The sequence below is a fragment of the Anneissia japonica genome, unplaced genomic scaffold (assembly GCF_011630105.1).
Source record: "Anneissia japonica isolate Jap-2015-1 unplaced genomic scaffold, ASM1163010v1 scaffold3934_len446420_cov169, whole genome shotgun sequence".
NCBI classification, from domain to species: Eukaryota; Metazoa; Echinodermata; class Crinoidea; order Comatulida; family Comatulidae; genus Anneissia; species Anneissia japonica.
The window spans coordinates 118,996-140,463 of record NW_022723069.1 but is presented as its reverse complement, the minus strand read 5'-3'; the positions used below and the strand labels follow the sequence as shown (position 1 = coordinate 140,463).

General features: G+C 32.3%; 1 protein-coding gene across 1 annotated transcript in view; it reads left to right on the top strand.

Moving 5' to 3' along the window:
• LOC117112094 (ribosome production factor 1-like) overlaps positions 1-11,302 on the top strand; it is a 33,626-nt gene extending 22,324 nt beyond the window's left edge. Inside the window, exon 9 of the mRNA XM_033255144.1 lies at positions 10,888-11,302. Within this exon, the coding sequence (XP_033111035.1) occupies positions 10,888-10,929 (42 nt within the window). The 3' untranslated portion in view covers positions 10,930-11,302. The remainder of the gene's footprint in view (positions 1-10,887) is intronic.
• The last annotated feature ends 10,166 nt before the right edge of the window (positions 11,303-21,468 follow it).

Here is a 21,468-nt window from a genome sequence, read left to right as displayed (position 1 = left end):
CATCAGCACAATGAACGATCGAACAAACAAGGACAACGGTAGGCCCAAAAGACCAGAGAGGCCCAGGCCCAATATTCCCCACAAAATATGTACAAAATGATTTCGTCGCTCCACATTGACGTTTTAGCTTGCAGGCCTGGAAGATGAAAAGGAGGACTAGTCATTTCGAAAGTTCGTGCCTGATACGATCTAGCTTTGCATTGATTTGACCTAGAGTTAACATTTCACATGGTGATCGCTTTTTATGTTGCAGCTAAAAGGTGCACAGCCAAAAACGGTTATTTGTCATTCAAACATGCTATCCGTATGTTTTTAATCGCTTTTTTTTAATTGCTTTTTTCAAACTGGTCCTGTTCCTACTGCGAAAAGAAAGCGATTTTTCGAAAAAGCAATTTTTAATTGGTTTTTTCTTTCTAGTAGAAACAGGCCCTTAGGTAAATTTTATTAAAAATTTAATGTCTGCATAGATCAGAACCGAATCTAGAATCCCGTTCCCTTTTGTTTTTACACAACACTTTTACACATTATAAATTCTTTGGAAATAGCACAGTAAATGATTATAGATATAGATATACACTAATACACTAATAATTATGATGGAATTATATAGTTTTTTTCATGTTAATCTCACAAATTGAGAGACAAATTTTGAATATTATGGAAGTAATTTAAACACGTTTTCTCTGTGTCTTACATAATTCTTGTTTCATCATAACCCACTGAAGGACACCACAACATGGACTGTGCCACTTAATTCTTGAGTTATTACCATCATTACTGTTCCTAGGCAACAATAAAAGACTTTCCCATTCATCAATCTTCCTATCTAAAAATGTGTGTCCTGTAAAAATAGAAGTTGTTTAATCTGTCCAAAACATGACATTAAAAAAATTATATGAACTGTACATTTAATGAAGATTTAGTATTATGTTCTCTCTTGTTAAGTAGATAATAAAGTTGGTTTAGGAAAAAAAATATTCTTCATCAGATATAAATCAAATCTATAATAGTTTTTCATAATTCAAATCAATCCTGTATTGAACTTTGACCTTTCGATTAGATTTAAAAAAATTGCATTTCACCAATGGAAATTCAGTGCTATAAAAGGCAATGATGTGGAGTCAATTTTGCTTTGTGTTACGGCATTGTGCATCGGTATTAGGTTTCGAGTTTATGACATGAAGTTACCATTAATATGTAATTATAAACGTTGTAATTATTACAAACTTTCATCAGTGTTCATGATCACAGTCATGAAATTGGAGATGAAATTGAGTTGCTGACGGTGACTAGCATAATTTTTAGATCTACTGTAAGATCACAAAAGAAAATGATACTGACAGTAGTTCTACTTGTTAAGACTGGATAATTTGAGGGGTTTTTTTTTCTTAGATACAGAGGCGATTTTTAAGCTGTTAATTCTTATTTATGCTAGACCAGTTGTTGAGGTAATAAACGTTAAACAATATACAGGCCTACAGTATTATGTACAATATGTCATTTTAGCGCTACACTTATTGGTTATAGTTATGTAGAAAGCACAAATCCCATTTGCCTTTACATACATGAATAGTAGATGTTTTGTGAAATTTCCTTAGGCTAGACTTTTTTTATAACTTGTTTAGCGAACCCCGCCGACTGCAAATATTGATGATTACGAATAAAAATAAATTTTATTTTTGGCCAGTTAGCGCATTCGCCACCATGCAAATGTGGAAGTTTTAGAAAAAAATAAAAGTTTTTCTTTATTTTTATTACACCCTCCGCTGCCTTGAAATCTCAAAAGATAAGATATGTATATTTCTTCCTAATTATATATAGTTGAAGCATTTAAACCATCCTATTTTACATTCACCAATAAAATTTTATATTTATTGTTTCTTCCATCTGGATGATTTTGCCAAATCTATTTGCTAAATAAGAAAACAAAATTTGATTTTTATTTTTATTCCACCCTTCTCCAATAATTTTAAAAATATAAGTCCGCGAAACAAGGAATAAAAAAAGCAAGGCAAAGAAATAGGTAACTTTCTTGAACTGAAATTCTTGACAATGGAACCAAAAAGATGCAAGTCGATGAAAATTACTACACATAAAAGAAATAAAGCAAAGAATTTAATTTAGGGCCTACATATTTCGGATTGACTTCAACAACCAAACAAGCCCTTTTCTTCCGGACTACTGTAATTGTTATGCTTGCATATAATTACCAGGCTATAAGTAATTTGTTACCAGCGCCACTCTCGGAAAAGTGCGCCCTCAAATATGCGCCACCCTGAAGCTTAAAAAAATTTTGTAAGTTCTGTAGTGCTTTTGGAACATAATACAAGTAACATGAAGTTAAAGTATAATTGATGAGTTGGATATTAAACGTCAGTACAGATCAATATGTATAAGGGCGAATGCCCTCTCAAGAAAATTGAGTGGCTGCTCTGACAGGGCTGTGGCGGATGCAGGGAGGTAGGGTTGCGATCGCACCCTCTAAATTGCATTAAGAAAATTAATTGTTGTAATTGTATTGTTGATGTGATATTACTGGTAAGTTTTTTAAGGAATGAGAGTGCAATTTCCGGGCACCTAGAGGTCCTTATTCTGAAAAGTTCCCCACCTCAGCACCAACCATGGTGGGGCTAAGGTGGTATGAACTCTGACACACCCCTTACCACCTAATCCTGCATCCGCCCCAGCAGGGTGAATTGACTACAGTTTAAACCCTTTTGGTGTTAATATGTACTGTGCCTCGATTTGGGCCAATTTTTCCCATGCTTGTTTTTACTCACTATGGGCCCGTTCGAGCGAAAAACGCAAACCGTATTCCGGTGAATTCACCGGTTAATCGCGCCGAGCACACAGCGGGTGGTCCACCGTTCGAGCAAATTTTAGCTCATGTCGAATTCCGTGTAACGAAACTATTCCGGAAGTAATTTTGTAAGGTCATTCAGAAACACCAATCCCATCAACCCATTCTTTGTTTACTTCTGCTTGTTTAAACGATACGCGGGAACGATTTGTATTGAAGTTTAATTCTCTGAATACTGTACTGTAATGGTAATTTTACAAATTGAACGTGTAGCTATGATACTAGTCACCATTATGGCTACAATGATGCGATGTTATGTGGATGGATTTACTGTCCAATCCAACTTTGATTTCGCCGTGAACATGAGGAGGCGAAGAAGAGCGCAACGACAGCGGGTACTTGCTGTGGACGAACCATTTGGCAAAGCAATTAAGGTTGATTTATCATCGTCTCCGGCTCCAAGGCCATCTCATACACGGAATTCTACCCAGCAATTTGGTGGTCAAAATTGTCGCGGATAATCCAGATGGTAAGGTAATTAGGCGCGTGTCCGAGCGGTTTTAGAAAGTGTGTACCGGTGAATTAACTGGAAAATTGCACGGATATTTTTTCGCTTGAACGGGCCCTATGTGATGCTACAATAATGCATTGCCGTTGGTTCTAAAACAACCTTGACACTGCAGTGTTAATTAGTCTGATGTTTTTTTGTTTGTAACTCTGTACCGTCCTTTGTGAGTACCTGAGGAAATTTGATTGTATACAGTACACTCCCAAATTCTAAGCTATAGTAGGTTGTTCTTGGAATAGGCTTCTTAGGGGTATAGATGTTGCTAATATTTTCTTATACATAATATTTGTGTACAGTATCTTAAATATTGCCTTTTTTAAATTTATAAATCAAATTATGATTTCTTTCTATATGGATATAAAATTCCGAAATAAAGACGAAATGAAATGAAATAATTATCAACAGTTGATAGTCAGCAAACAGCAGGTTATAAATTGATGATGGTCAGAGCTTAGTACTGTAGCAAATATTGTATGTCGTGTGTTCTGTTTCTGTATTGACATGATTACAAAATGAATAATTAGATTGTCTCCATGGCAACTTGATTAATTGAAAAGTTCAGTAGCGACAACCTGTTTTGATGAGAAAATATGACTTGTACTAGTAGTTCAAAAAGGAATTACTGCAATACTGTAGGCTGAGTTTCTCATTTATGGAAATTGTATTCCATATTTTCATAAAAATATCACTATGGAATTTTATTAACATTCTAGGGTTGTATGCCTGGCTTAAAACTATAAGAATATTTCCAAGCTAATATTCAGTTTTGGGTGTTTAATATAGTTAAATAATTTAAGAACATACTGGGGCACTGTAGAAACTGACCAAATGTGCAACATTGATTCTGTTTTGATAGATAAAAAAAATACATAAATAAAATTAAAAATAAAAAAGACTTTAATTTAAAAAATATTTATAATTACAAAATATTTTTCTTGCCAGTTCTTATTATTTCTGTATTTTTCATTGTTTGCATAGACCCTAAATTGTTCAGTAATTTTTAAGAAATTTTTTGTTTGTACAGTATATAAATATACGTAAATAAATGAAAAATGAATTGGTCCATCATTACTACTTATGTCATTCAATTATTTTTAATTTGATATACCATTTTTTGGGTAAATATAATAAAAATCTTATTATTTAAGAACAAATTGCATATTTTCGAGTTATTAAATATATTAATAACTGTAATTTTTTTTTATCAAAATAATTCAGTTTGCACTGATTTGAAATGTGTCACTTCCAAAACATTGAAATTGTCGATAAAACATTATACAGTTTTTAATTTAATATAATTTCTTTTTATTCTGACTTTTCATTGAAAGTTACTTTTATATAAACTAAGTTAGCAATTCAAATGATAATTTGTTCAAGATATTGGTATTCATACAAAAATTGGCCAGATTTTTTTTACAGTAAGTGCAGTATGAAAGCTTAATACATTGAGCTATTCAGTCGTAATAGCACCATTCATAAACCTTGTATTTCAAGTACTAACAACAAGGCCATATAATTTTTCTTAATGGTTAAGATTACATCACAAGGTTTTAAGTCTGTCTCTTATACACATCTAGATGTGTATAAGAGACAGAATTTCACTCCACCAATTTGGGACCTTCGTAATTTCCAACTAAATAACGTTGTTAACGCTACTGCAACGACACCAATATAATGTTACTGTACAAAAACAGAGGTTGAAAAAGAAAATTAAAGACGAAATAAATCAAATTATAGATGCAACAAATTCAATTTTATGTGTGAATATTGTATATATTTTTTTTGTTATACCCACTTTAACAATACATAAATTGGTATTATAGCAAAAAAAAATTACCTTTTTAACAAAAATATTTATATATTTTTTATAATTAAATAAAAATTATTACAAGGCTAATTTACTTCACTTCATTTTGCTATTTAAAAATATTCGATTTTATACATAAAAATATACAGTATGATAAGGCATGCCATCCCAAAACAAGTGTCCAAGCGAAAACAATTATAGACTTAAATTTAATTGATTCATATTCTCCACATTATAGGCTTTACGATGATTTCATTCATTCAGTGGTCATTTATTGGAATTTGCTTAATATTGCCAAAAGTTATGAATAATAATTGGTATAGGGAATATCTTGTTTTCGTTGATTGTTGCTCTTAAGGCGTTCCATATAAAACCACTTGTGGAAAGCATTACTCCAGTAAATGACATGTGAAAGTAAACCGCAGAAATTAACGTTGAATGTTGCTCTTTTGGCGTTCCATATCATACCACAAACGGAATGCGGAAATACGCCAATTTGCTCCAGTAAACGACATGTGACGGTGAAAATGTCCATAAAATTAATTATTTTTCTCTGAATTAAGATAAAATATGGAATTAAGCTCACTTCGTGAGCTGAAGACTTTGATGGTCTACTGTATGTTGTTACAGTTTTACAGACCGGTAGGTTTTGAATCCCCAATGTTATCTGATGTAGTGTTACATTACTGTGCCTTTAGACTTTGAAATAAGCGTAATTGAAATATAGATGTTTATTACTTTTACATAATAGTTGTATGAAAACATTCACTTCCTCATATAACAGTAATATACAGTAGATCTTGCTGTTCCGGAATCATCCTGTAGCCTACAGTATATACAGTATATATAGGTGTCTTTAAGCCTCAACCCTCCCAGTAAAGCTAACCAGCATACTGTGGCAAAGACAAGACAAACCAGTCACTCCACAAAAATTGATTTTTAGTTATTAATACATTGTTAATAAAACAGTAAAATGAGGGTTAGAAAATGTTGAAAGAATGATTTAAATCCAAATTTTATCTCAGAAACACAATTTGCATTGAGTGATTTGTCTTCGCCAACTAGAAATTTTGAAGGTATAAGTTGATCTTCTAATAAATAGTCACTACCTCAGTGTGTGAATGTCATACATTAAATAAGGATGCAGCGCTCATGTGTACGTGCTGCTACATCCATGTGAACATTATTATTGATTCAGTTGCCATAGCAATTTTTCACCTTGAGTTGTGTGATTACACAATATATAGTATATACTTTTTTTCTCATTGAATAGGCATGTACATTTTCACATCATTACAAAAATCATCACTAAAAACACAAAACTCATATTGTGTGGAGTAATCTCTTATAAAAATAACAACAGTAACAACTTCATTAATGTACAGTAGATGAACAAATAATGTTTGAAATAGATAAATCATGATGACTGGCGTGACCTTTTACACTGCAGAAAAGTCGAACGTCAGCATTGATGGATAATCACTGGTATCCAATAATCGTTCAACTGACATTCAGGTTAGCGTACACAACTGAGTTACAACAGTCATGCATCAATGATTTTTTCGCTCAGGTCAGGATTTGACCAATCACAAAATGCCAGGAAATAATTTTGTGTATAGTTAAATTTAAGGGTAAGATGAACATACAGCACATTAAATTTAATTGATTATAAAATACATGTACGGTAAAAAGGTTACTTTATTCACAGAGCTTGAACCTCTCTTTAGTTATGCCCTATTTTAATGTATTCCCAGTGTTAGTAACGCCAAAGATACTTGAAACTGTACAGTATCACTGAATTCCATTGTGGGAAAACTGTACTAACACCAGTTTGTTTATATCCAGTTGTATGTGGTGCTCCATCAAATGAGGTTCCACATATGTCTGGATCTGGTCCGAATATAAACTTAGGTATATTAGAAAACAGGACGCCTCGTACGTCGAGATCTGCGTAAATGATATGACATATATCTGCTTCACTTTACTATGCGAAAGTTCTATCTTGTGTTTCTAGTACCTTAGGTGACACCTAGTCATTGCCGTAGCCAGCTGTTGAGACAGTCCCACACAGTTTTTCTAATGGGTTAACAAAGAATGGGTCTGCATTTTAAAAAATGGTTCCAAATTATGCAATTTTATGCAAAATGAGTCCAGATTTCTCATATTTATCCCAAAATTGGTAAATTTTTTAGAAAATGGGTCGAGATTTTTCATATTCTTGTGTAAAATTGGTCAACTTTTAAGAAAGTGGGTCCACATTATTTGAATTTATGCGCAAAGTGGGTCCATCCTGATATTGTCCCGTACTATTTGAAAATCCTGGCTGGCATTGCACCCAGACCTAGTGTATCTTTCAGGTCTGAACTTGGCTAATATTTAACCAAAAAGGCGTCTTTCAAAACAGTTATACTAGCGTTGATACGCGTATTTGAATTGAATTGATCACAATGAAGTACAGTTTAAAATGGAAAGCTTGAAGTTGAATCATTGTAACATAATTACCTCTACTTTCATTATGTTTTTTATTCTTGTACAACCAATGTCAAGTATAAAGTGCCGTTTTCAATGTGAAACGTACTACAGTACATTGTACTTTGTAATTGACAGTGAGGAATAAATTGAATTATAATGCAATCACACTAATGGTGTAGATCTGTTTGTAATTTGTCGTCTTCATTATTAATTTGAAGTTTTTTTCTCGGTGAAGTAAAATGGATATATATACCTCAGTGGCGAATTCAAGGGTAAGAGGCCCCTCCCTCCTCCTACTAGGCAGCCCCCTGGGCACCCCTAAATTTTTCAAAATTATTTTAAAAGTATAGAAAAAATGGAAATTATATTCAAATTTAAGTCTCTTTTGCAGCCATTGAAAGGTGCCATAATCATCAATTTTTTTACCTCAGAAAAAACTAGCTGAAACCATTACTGGATCTGCCACTGGGCACCAGGACATGACATTGTAACTATTATTTATATATTCATTATTGCTATGCTTATAGTTTTGTGTAAATATATTATGTTACAGTAGATCTTGATTAAAATAGCAGTATAAACTGAATTCAAATTCTTCTCTAGTTGAAATTGTCGTCCCATTAGTGGATTTCGTAAAGTAGCATTTATAAAAGTGTGTCCTGAAAATGAATTAAATAACCATATTTAAAAAATTCTCTGTCGATTTATGTTTTTAAACAAACATTAATAAAATTCCACCTTTCAAAGTACAGTAAAAAGATAAATATGAGATTGGTAATAAACATGTAAACCAAATTCGTCTTGGTTTTTTAGTGGTAAACTTTCATTTATTTGCTTATGATCTGCGAAATGAACCAAAATGTGCATGTGGACACGAAGTTGAGGATCCACGTCACTTCTTTCTTCTCTGCTCTATTTATGACCCAGAAAGAAAAGAACTACTGTACTCACAAAATGTTGACAGAATTGTAACTCATGTTTTAGCCAAAGACACTTCTTTTATCTTTTAATTTTAATTTTTTTATATAATTAATTTTTATTTGGATCAACATGGCTAACGTTCTGAGCAGAATTCATTTTTATTTACTTGTGTTCAACAATTTTTAACGAAGTCTAAAAGATTTGCAGTTTAAATTTTGTATTTTATGTGTATAATATATATATATATTTCTTCCCTCTGATGGTTATCATTATTATTATATTATTATTTTATTATACGTTATTTAATTGTCTTATTGTGAACTTTTACACTGCCATGCTGCAGATAAATTGTATTACCATGTTTGGAGGCTCCTCGATGCTAAGGCTGTGCCTTGTGAAGAGCCTCCTTGTAATATATTGAATTTAAAAAAAAAAAAAAACAAGTATGTGTTGAAGTCTGGATCTTTAGATGAGGTCAGTTGAATTGTGTGGGGTTGGCATAGGTGACATAAGTTACCTTCAAGTGCATAAAGGCCTTTACAATTATGACATTATGTGATCTCATTAGACAAAGAAAATTAAAAGGCAGCACTCTGAGACTTAAGATGTTATTTATTTAGCACAGCTTTCACTGGCAGTCAATGCCAGCTTCACACACCTGATGAAGCTGTCATTGACTGCCAGCGAAAGCTTGTGTTAAATAAATAACAAAAAGTTAGTCTCAGAGTGCTGCCTTTTAATTTTCTTTGTATATTGTTTAGACTAACACGGCTTTAATACCACTTTTATCATCTCATTAGCAAATTGCTAATATTATTTTAGTAGACTAAGCACTTGGATCAGGTTGATTCATTTTTTACATCTGGCTTTCTACAGTGACATCACAGCAGTTTATATTAGCAATACAAATCTTTATTTGTCTTTGCTTGCTCAATGCTCTAAAGATACTGCTTTTCTTTTCATTGTATCCCATCAATCTAGAATACTATCTTTGTCAGGCTTCAACTGTGCATCACTCAATGTCCTTTATATATTATATGTCACGTTATCCGCGCTTCTGTAAACATGTTTTAAAAGGCTGTGGATATTCAGCTAGTAAACATGTGTTTTTTACACACTGTTTTTGTCATGAATAGTGAATTAGAATAATGATACAAAAGAAAATCATCTTCCCTCTCTCTCTCTCTCTCTCTCTCTCTCTCTCTCTGGGCCGATACGGCTTATTCAAGCCATGAGCGGTGCGTTGCCAGTTTGCCCTATTATAATCATCATGCGTGAGTTTATTTAAAGAAAATCATGATCAGAAAAAAAGCGAAAATAAATAAATGAAAAATAAAAACAATATGAAATAAAAATGTGAGTTGGGGTTTATCTAGGTGACTATATCAATCTGTCATTATGTGTTTAATTTATGTGGAAACCTGATCTTGCTGTATTGTATTACCAATGAAGAAGTGGTTGTTTGTTTTGGATGAACAAGGCGTAAAAGTGTTTACACACACAAACAAATCAATACCTCAAATTATAACAGATCACTCCCATTTGACAGTGAAGAATCTGTACTGGGGAGAGAATTAGTCACTGTTTCTTAATTTTAATGTGAATTTAAAAAATAATAGTATTCATTAGTTAAATCAAATATGTGAGGTCTCACCACGAAATGAGATGCATCATTGGTGAAATCATTTGAGATATTCACCAAAATAGTTTCTGTATTGTAAAATTTTATCTAAGGTATTTGTCATTAAGTTGTAGTCATTTTAAACATTTTCTGGGATGCAATCCGAACAAGTCCTCGATGTGGGAAGTATTGAATTCTGTCTCTTATACACATCTAGATGTGTATAAGAGACAAGCTTATAATGTGATCTACCAAAGTGTAATATTAACTCATTTTTGGATTTTCTAACGATGAGACTCATTTTGTAGTGAGACCTCACATATTATTTAACAGTATTACTAAAGAATATAGAAGAAAGATATTACTGAAGAATTAGTTTTAAGAGATTATTGTTCAAAGATTGTATAAATTATAAAAAACGTTACTAATTATATATTGCCTGTATTATTAAAGAATTACGTTATTAAATAATAGTTAAGATTATTATATAAAGATTAGTAATATTTAACAATTAAATGTTTATTAATGGTTAATATTATTAATATCTACTAACAAATTATTATTAAGATTAAAATATTAAAATTAAGATTTCAAGACTAAGAAACAAAATAAATAATTGAGGTTGTTAATTAAATATTCTTTTTTGATATTATTATTGCCAGAATCAGGTTATTACAATTGCATTTTTTGTCTTTCAGCGACATGAAATGGACACCAGCCGTCGGAAATTCTTCTTGTAAATCTCATGATGACATGAAAATATAAAGAATATTTTAAATCATGCGTGTAGAAGCAAGCGATATGGTTGCCATGGTAACTGAAGTGTTCCAAGCAATGAATAGTCAGGTAGTCACAAAAGGAAGTGCCAAAATGATTGATTCTCAAGTCATTTACTTGTTTAGTAATGAAAACATCTCTTGCTAAGGAGGCTTGTGGAAATGTTTAGAAAAATTGGTATTTCATAGTGTCTCACAAATACTAAAGCACAGTCCACACTATCAAATTTTCTTTTGACAAAAAACTCTTGTATGCCAATATATAGTCATGACGTGTCAATACACCATTTTTGCCAAATTTGAAATGAACATTTCCGAGAACCTGGTATCACTGGATGACTTCATTTTGCTCTACGTAATTATCGTCGTGGGTTAATTAAACGATAAAACTAAATTACTAACGAGCACAAATATTTTGAAGTGGTAAAAGAACGAAATGTTGATATTAAATTCAGTGTTTAAAGTCTCAAAAAGCTTTTTAAATGTTTACAAACAGTATTTAGCAAAAGGTCGTATTTGTTGTCTGCTGCTGCTATGAACAAATGTCTAGCGGCGATATCTGCTGCGTGATGCTCTATTTTGTACCTACCCAGCTGCTCAGGCTTAGGCTGCTGGAAGTCCCCCTGTGAAAAGTTGCGAGACGCTGGTGGCGCTGTTCAAAGTAGTTAAAATGGTGTATATATAATCATGATGTAATGTCATCATCACCATTATTTATGCATGTTACGTATTTTTGTCAAATATAGTGTGAAAGCCTGGACAGGACTTTAAGCTGTGTTCACATTGCATTAATTTTGGTCAGTCTAACCGTGTACTTGGTCGCTTTGAAAAAAGGAGTCTAGTGTGGACAACCTGCGTAACATTCTCATTGGTCAAACTACTTAAGACTTTCATGAAGATTAACCAAGTGAATGTTACTCATGAAGGATATCCAGCTTGTGTCTCATAAGCAGAAATTTCCGATGCGAACAGTGCGACTCGGTTAAATTTTCCTGAGCGTGTGGTAATACTGCACGTATTTTGGTACCTTTCAAACAATTGTATCTGACCAGTTACTGTGCAAGTTCTTTGTATTGAAACCAATCGTATTAAATTTAAGTGTGAACAGTGGTATAAAGTAATTAAAGTTTATACTATGTTGAACAAACTATTAAAATGTAATTCAATAATTTGTTTGCTTAGTTTAAATTAATTGAATAAGGTTTTTTACCTTTTAAAAATATTTTCTTTTTTCAATTACAGACACACAAAATATTGTTGCATATCTTTAAAATTGGCATTCAGGAAATTAAAGGAGTGTTTTTTTTGTAGAGAGTCTTCATATATATATTTTTTCATTGTCTTTTTGTTTCAGACTGCCCATCACAAATATTTTGCTGTCATTTTTACAAATGTAAAAATGATAAAAAGATAAATGTATCAGTTGATTAGTTAAATCGTATTCACACTCCAAATTAAAAATATGTATTGAAAAATCATTTCTGTATTGTAAAATTTTATCTAAGGTATTTGTCATTAAGTTGTAGTCATTTTAAACATTTTCTGGGATGCAATCCGAACAAGTCCTCGATGTGGGAAGTATTGAATTATAGAGCAGGCCGTATATTATTATTATATTGTATGGTATTTATTTCAAAAAATCAACACAAGAAATATAATTAAAACCCCACAGCAAAAATTCTGAAATGAGTTTTAAATTTACATGGAGTAAAAGAAGAAAACATCCAAGTAAAAGAAAAAATAAAAAAAAAAATACGCATCAAAAAACACCTCAAGAACATCAGTGAAATTCTACTCATTTAACATTCTAATTAAATATAGAACTGGATTACTATAGTGGCGTTTGGAATTACAAAACGCAGGGGCGGATTTGGGGTGGGGGCGGTATTATAGGGAGAAGGGTTGCAAGTTAACAAAGCATGTAATTTAGAGGAGTCTTTATAGAGGTTTTTGGCAAATACTGTAATCTACACAAGTCACGACGTTTGTCACTAACCCACACGTAGTGCCATAAACGCATCTTCGTTTAAGGCGTAACTGCGGCCCAAGAATATACGGCAAGCGCGTCCTTCGAAACTCGCTGAATGGCACACTCTTGATGCTTGGTTATATGGTTATATACCACTGTTCCAAACAATATTCCAGAACTGGTCAAACCATGCTTAGGTGCACAGTGACAAGATTATCGGGAGAGACACCGTGACTTTTAAGAGTACGTATATAATGAAGTTTATTGCTGTAGTATAGTATTATTAAAGTTCTGAGCTTTCAATTTGGACACTTTGAGTTTTAAGCGAGACACAATTTGTTCTTTTTGCATGGTGGACCTATAGGATCATTTGATTGGGAAGTAGGTGGGAATAGGGTGAATAGCTACCTATGACCTAAGGTCCATGGTGCGGGGGAATCTGAGAGGAAGTTGTTTGGCACAGTGGGAACGGTTCGGTTCCCCAACTTTGAAGTCGGGGTTTTAATCCCTTGCTGTGCATTACACTTGTATCCTTGGGCTAGGCACACTATCTGCATTGCTTCTCTCCACCCAGGAGTATAAGTGGGTACCTGGTAGGGTTAAATGCCAAAATGCGCTGATGTAGCTGCTGCAGCGTTATGGAATGCTGTACTCCTACAGGGAGCTTGAGTTTGTATTTCATAGCTGTTTAATCCAATGACCGGGCTAATGTTTATTATATTTATTATTATTATTATTATTATTATTATTATTATTATTATTATTATTATTATTATTATTATTATTATTAATATTATTATTATTATTATTATTATTTTTATTATTATTATTGTTATTTTTGTTGTTATTATTATTGTTGTTATTATTCTGGGGGTTCAGGTGCTTTTTGCTGTTTAAGCATTGCTGTTTTAACCATTTTAATCTCTTTACTAATTCACTACTTGTTTAGACAATGTTTTACTTTTTCCATGTAGGGAAGGGTTGGGCACCATTTTGCTGCCCCGTTTCATCCTCTGCTTTCCATTGAGAAATATAAACGTGTACTGGTAAGGATGCAAATAAATTTTGACTAATATTTGCCAGTGCAGTCATCAATGACAAGGCATACACACTTCAGAGTGGAAAAGCTTTCCACATTATGTATGATTGATTTTGCATCCATTAATCACGTTGCCAAAAGCATATAGTGCCTTTCCAAGTTACAACTCCACTAAACACTTAAGGCTAATTTGTGTTGTCAATAAAATAGTTGATTTTAAAGTCTAAAGATAAATTTTTAATAAACAAAATTGGTGTATCATAGTGGTGTGACATAATGAAGAAGACACTGTACTGTATTCATGTTCCTATGGCAACAAGTAAGATGGGTACGATAGATTATTTTCAAATATTGTGTCTCATCTTGAAGGCTCTTAACGTAATTGATATATGTATATAGTCCCTGAGGCTTTAGTACTCTTCAGACCCATTATAGTGTTACTCAAGAGTATTAGGCCTATGTAACGAATTATATTTGCGAATGTGTTTTAATTATCTTAAATTATTTTTTGTTTATGTCTATCAAAAAATGTTTGAGATTATTGTGCACTGTTAATTTTCAATATTGTTATTATTTATATTTTTAATACCGTAATTAAACATTCTAAAATTGTCCTATGTATTGGGTTTTGGTGGGTGGGATGATGATGATGATGACGACAATAACAACAGTAACATTTATAATTTCGCCATTATCCATCAAAGACGCTCATGGCGCAAAACACAAGATAAGAGTTATTAAACAGTCGATAATCTTAACCATGAAATAAAAAGAAATATAATAACCGTAACCCTGGTTGGGAAGGCTGCAGGAGTGCCTTTGCTTGCCCACGGCAAAATTCCTACAGGTAATTTATTTTATTTTATTTATTTCAACATCATCCAACAGCGACCAGTGTCGCCCATAAGACTCACGGATGGAAGGAACGTCTCACGTCTTCATTTATGGGCTGTCCCTTAAAGGGTGGGTGGAGGGTGGGGTATCCCACACTGCCCAACCATTACCATAACATGATTAAATCGTCTTGGGTGCACTGTTCTGTTGCTTTTAACATGAGCATTGTTGATGATTCATTGCCTATGAGTAAAAGGTGTAGCCGTGTTAGTCTGCTATAGAACAATATAAGAAATGACAAACTCAACACTTCAAGGGCAACATCAACATGTCCTAATTATCCCATATAGCTTTCGTCCACACAATGGACTTTATCAGGAGATCGTTATTTATTCTATTTTTATAGTGTCCTGGAGAAGTCCCTTGTGTGGACGAAAGCTATTAATACATGTTATAGTTGCCTATAAAATGTTGAGTTTTTCCTTTCCTTTATCATCATTGTCTGTTGTTGTTATATCATTGTATATTGTTATACCATAAATCAATCAATCAATCAATCAACCATAAAGACCAAGAACAGTCACTGCATAGAGAATTTACACATCAATAAAGTAATTTAATATTATTAGTAATATTTCGTATAATCACATAACTATTGAATTTTAAGGCCTAGTTGATATACAAGTTACAATTGAATGATCACAATTCCGTTCCAACTATCTGCATAACATAAAGATTTTGATACCGGTAATCAATCAATCACGCGTTATGACGCTTTTCCAACAGTCGCACCGACTACCGTGTAAGCCTATGTATTGTGTGCTATACAAATCCCCAATCATTACCATAACTTTTACATTATCTTTCTATTACATTATTTTATAAATGTAAGTTAAGTGATCAAACAACTTTCGATGTATCATCGGATCTTTATATAGTTGTGTAGCCGTGAACAGCATTTACAAATAAGAAAATTAAATTGCAATATCATCATGCCATCGGTTTTAGAATTTTAGAACCAATCTCCATTCATTCTGTCACGAATTTGTCATTATTTTGCGTTTTACGTTAAATATTGATCTTTTTCTTAATTGGAAAAGAAAACGATATCATTGTTAACATATTTACCAACTTTAGATTCAGCCTGAATATATCCATTTCATGGATATAAAAATTCTGTAGTATAAGTGGAACAATGTTATTGAAATTGTCAAGTAATTCGCCGTAAAACGAACAGAATTATAATGCCCTTTCGCTAGTTACTTTTCGGCCTACATCGTCTTTTTAGTGCGCCTTCAATTTAAGTATTCATTTGCCAATTTTGCCAAGCTACCAAGTTCAATGAATTTTTGTGACCTATTCACTATCGTAAGCTTTAAAGAATCCATTTTGAGGATCAGATAGGTAGGCCTACTATTTCCTCAAATAAACCAAAGGAAGTGTTTTTTTTTTTTTTAGTTTTATTTTCAATGGTACTTCACTCATATTAATTAGATCTCTGTGGTTGCCGAAAACCCATGATAAAAGATCATGCGAAATTTGCTGGTGCTTCATTTAGACTAATGGTGATGTGATGATGAATTTTACTACATAAAAGTGTCATTCCGGCCATCTAAAGGAACTATTTCCTAAACTTTTCTCACCTCAGCCCCAGCCATGATGGGGCTAAGGTGGTTGTGAACTCACGGCTTTGAATTAAGTAAAGTAAATACATCAAAGACAATGCTTTAAAATTTTATTTTGTTTTTATTTTATTTTATTTTTATTTTATTTCATTTTTATTTATTTTATTTTTTTAAATTTTTTTTTTAATGGTACATCACACACATTAATTAGATCTCTGTGGTTGTTGGTAAAAGATCACGATAATTTGTGTTGTCTATGTAATGGTGATGTGATGTTGAATTTTACTATAAAAGTGTCATTTCCGGCCATCTACAGGTACTTTTCCACGAAATGTTCCCCACCTTTCAAAAAAGTTTGCCGCCCTTGCACGCAGCCCTTACCGCCAAATCCTGCATCCGCCTCAGTATTATTGTACAAGGTTTCGTTGGCAATATATTCCTGAATTATTAGTTGTGTAGAAGTGGGCCTATTTAAATACACTTTTAGAAATGCAGCATTGTCATTAATACCAAATCTAAGAAAGATGGTGCGCTATCATAACTTGTATTTCGGCCCTCCAGCTGAAACGCAAGGAGAACATCGATGGGAATGAACCTTTCCGCTAAGCTCCGCCCCTTGGATATTGTTGCTAAGGTCCCACAAGGCGACAGTGTTAAAACATACGCGAGCACGTGCGTTTGTGGGACAACACGTGTATTTGTGAGACGCGCGCGTATTCCTAGCGCTGTTCTGATTAGTCAGTTGTTAAGTTTGATTGACATTCCGGAAGGTTTATTGGATCGGGAACCTGGAGATCTCCAGTTCAACGCGCACACACAGTGGCTACTACCAGTTTAGTATTCCAGACTTTAGATACCATTTGCATTATTTGTACACTCTCATTTTTGAACTCAGTTTTTTTTTCTCTCTCTTTCGTGATTAAACTATCACCTTTATTTCATATAAAACTTTTGAATACTTTCGAAAAGATACAGTGTTCATTCGAAAAAAAATAACATTCCGGCTTTAGATACTTTTAACAATAAACATAGGCCCAAAGTTATACCAACAGACTAGGTTAAGTAAAGAAAAAAAAAAACCTTCGTCTGAAATCCTTTTGAAAATTTTTTAAAAAGTAATTACTGTATTAATTTTTTATATATTACAATATTTAATCCTTTTCTCCCCCCTTTTTTTTTTTATGAATTAGCCCTTTTCTCTCTTGTTCTCTTTTGTGTGGATTTCACCCACCTTAATTATTCAATTTTTATCGTTTTTTCATAAATCTTTTTTTCTCTCTTTTCGAACCAACATTTCTTTATTTCAGTTCATTCATTAGGCCTATTATAATAATCATTTTAAGATTTCATATAATGAAAAAATGAGCCTTGATAGGCAAATCATCCATAAATAATTCAATAATAATAATTTTATCATTTTTTTTTGTATTTTATTGCTCTCATAACTTAATGAGAATGCTAATTCATATGTAATTTATGCGCTGACATTGGTGACGGTCCAATGTAAGTTGAACATTTACTGAGATCGTAAGGCTCTTTCCAATTTATGAGGGTCAATCAATGACCCCCTCTTACGAGCATGAAGTGTTACTTCATAAATTCAGAAGTTAAAAATAGAAAATCAATTAAAATCTTAATCTGCATTTAAACTACAGGACACTTAACTACCAATAAAATTACAATATTAAAATTGTGAGATAAAACGATAATCTTGTATAAAATTCTAGTAAAACGATTAAAGATGTTTCTTAAATTTAGTTTTCAAATTTGCTGGAGTATTTGTTTCTTTGAAGTCACTACAAAGGCGTATAGGTCCTTTACACCAAATTGTAAAACAGGTAAAATTAAGATTTTTTGTTTAGATAAAATATTGCAGTTAAATCTTGTTTTCATAATTATGGTCGTCACAGTGTTATTTTAAAAAGTGAATTAAAACGTGGGATAAAACTATAAATTATACATAAAGTAGCCAAGTTGATTTGTCTTAGTTTAAATATTTTATATTTAGAAAAGTTTTGGTCAGTTGAATCCGTTCTAATCTTACGATTTCACCAGTATTATTGTTTACGTATAAGAAGATGGACTTTTATTGTTCGACAACTTTAGATCTCATTTACTGTGTTTTCTCATTTACCGTGTTTTACTATATAAAAAAAAGAAGTAATTAATTTTATAATGCTTATATTTCATCAGCGTCTGCCACTTGTTTTCATTTAGGCTATCGACTATTGCTGACCACAAGTATTCGCAGGTCAGAATATTTTTGTGCAATCCGCCTGTTACAGAACTTTTACCTTTTAACATAATTGTTATCAATAAAATGTATAAATTTTGGTAAAACGATCTCTGCATTTTTGTGTGGCCTATTATATATGAACCAATCAAGTCAGCCTAACGGTAATACTTTTAAAATTGACATTCTGTTTTTCCTTTCTCTGCTATTTTTATAGTTATTAAAAACTTGCTCCCCGTTAAATACTTCTCCCTCCTCGTCTCAATTCCTTTTCTTTTCTCAGGTATTCTCGACACACAATCTTAATTTCTGGATCAAACTTTATCTATACCCTCTCCATGTCTCTAAATTCCATCAAAGATGCAATTTAGGTTATAAATTAACAACTGGGCATCATCCAATGTACTTATGTGTGCAGACCACCAGGACTTTATAACGGAGTAAAGTTTTTACCACATTATACCCTTTACTTTATTGTTGATTATGTTGGCAATTAGAACCTTAGCAGAGTAAAGTCTCTCTACCTTGATGTAATTTGATTAGTGTGAGGCAATCCAGGTCACTAGGACCACCTTAGTGGAGTAACATACCTACCCCAAGGCAAGGTGCAAAGCTGCACTAGGGTAAGGTATGCGGGTCAATAGGACCTTTAACAAGGTAACAGCCCTATCGCATGATTCCTAGTTCGTTCGGGTTATGTGAGTTAATATTGTGTGCTGGTATATATTCCTGTAATGCTATTATTGCTCTTGTAAGCGACAAATTATTTTTAGACTTGAGAATGGGATTATTTTGTTTAATGGTCATTGGTCATATACTTATAGGCCTGAACTTTAATGATAATGTCCAACCTGTTCTTCAAATTTAGTTTAGATTTGTATACTCTTTACCGCACCCACCATTTTGTGAGTCTAGTTTCACTATTCGATTTCTCAAGACTGAAAAATCAGTTCATATTTTTGTCTTCTTCAAATGATTATGTTGTGATGTTTTGAATTAGATTTTTTCCCATCATTAAATCATTAATCTATTTATATTCATTGAAATAATACATGAGACCGAATTATTGAATAATAAAATAAACACCAAGCAATTGTTAAATCCAATTTATTCAAATAAGGTTCCTTTTGAATGCTATGATTTTGCAAAACACCATCTGGAACATTTCAAGGACAATATGTTGGTTTTTAATCAAAACACAAATAATAGGCTTTCTCATAATTGTTTGAATATATCATATAGTATCTGTCTCTTATACACATCTAGATGTGTATAAGAGACAGTATATATACAGTAAAAAAATACTTCGCGAAATTGTAGAAAGCTTCATGTTAACTTCATCAGTTACTTACCAGACAATCATGAATAGCTACCGGAGCTACCAAAAATACTTCATATACAATAAGGGTGTTTGCAAGTATCGGGCAAGGCCTTGGATATTTAATTAAATCAAACATTAAAAAGGAAACTGCGTCCATAATTCTTCTGATGTGCTCAGAAATATAAATAAATAGTCTTTAATACCACATGTCCAAACGCGAGGGCCCCTCGGCCCCCGGCACAACGTATAATTACTAGACTGTTAACAAATCACAGACCCTTGAACATTGATATCATTCGCTGACCATTGTTTCTATCTTATCTATTTGTTTATGTAATGCTTACAGTTAGTTGTAACTGACGTGACGTATTATATCATAGAGAAAATAGAACAGTTCTATTTTCTCTATGATTATATAAAACAATATATAGAACAATATATTTTGTGGTAACGATATATAGGCCTAATATATATATATATATATATATATATATATATATATATATATATAGATTAAAAGGCAAAATACTGAAAAACAACAATTCTGTGGGAAACAATGGCTGGATCTTGGTAGAGATACAAGTTTAATAAGTAACAGCTAAAAAGTAAACGTAAGTAAACAGACAGAAATAGAACCAGAGCTTTGTCATTTTTGTAAAAATTGGAACAGCACTAATCCTTGAAGCTCTCAAGCGTATATAGGTAATAGACCTTTTTGTGTTATTCAGTTTTAATTGAAATTTCGCTAACACTTACGTGAAAACATTTACCTAAAAAATATAGTTTAAAATGTTATCATATTAATCTAAAATACGATATATATTGGCACTCATGTAAATATATTTTACAGAAGTAATATTAATAAAATTTGGTAAATATTATGAAACGTCAAAAGCATTCATTTAATTTGTTACATACTAAGAAAAATAGTAAGAATCATTAGTGTAAAAAGCATTGTATACACGTTGACGCGTTTCATTCAGAATACTGACGCGTTACATTGGCACGTCTTTCTTGTGTATGTCAGTAAAGTATTTAAAGTTCAATAACTGTATAAAACACAACACAATATTACTTCGGTATGAAAATATACTGCACAGATAAATAAGACTTTTACCATTTGTATGCACGGTAGTTATGAAGGTATTGCTGATAATGGCTTGAACGCTTAACTAATGACTAAGAACAAGGCAGTCGTACATCAAGCCTTAAAAAAAACTTGTGTATAAGAAAATACAAACACTATTAATAGTGTTGCATCAGCTTAAAGATATTACAATGAATATTAAACAACACGAAGGAATGTCGTTATCATATCATAAAATCGATAAAGATAAAGATAGTTTTTCTAGATTTAATACATTTTTGTAATATAATTCTTAAATTTTTTATTAGCGAATAAAATAAAGAAAAAACAAGGAACGGTTAAAATAAGAACATATGGACGGTATTATTTTTTAATCATCGAGAATATTATTTTCA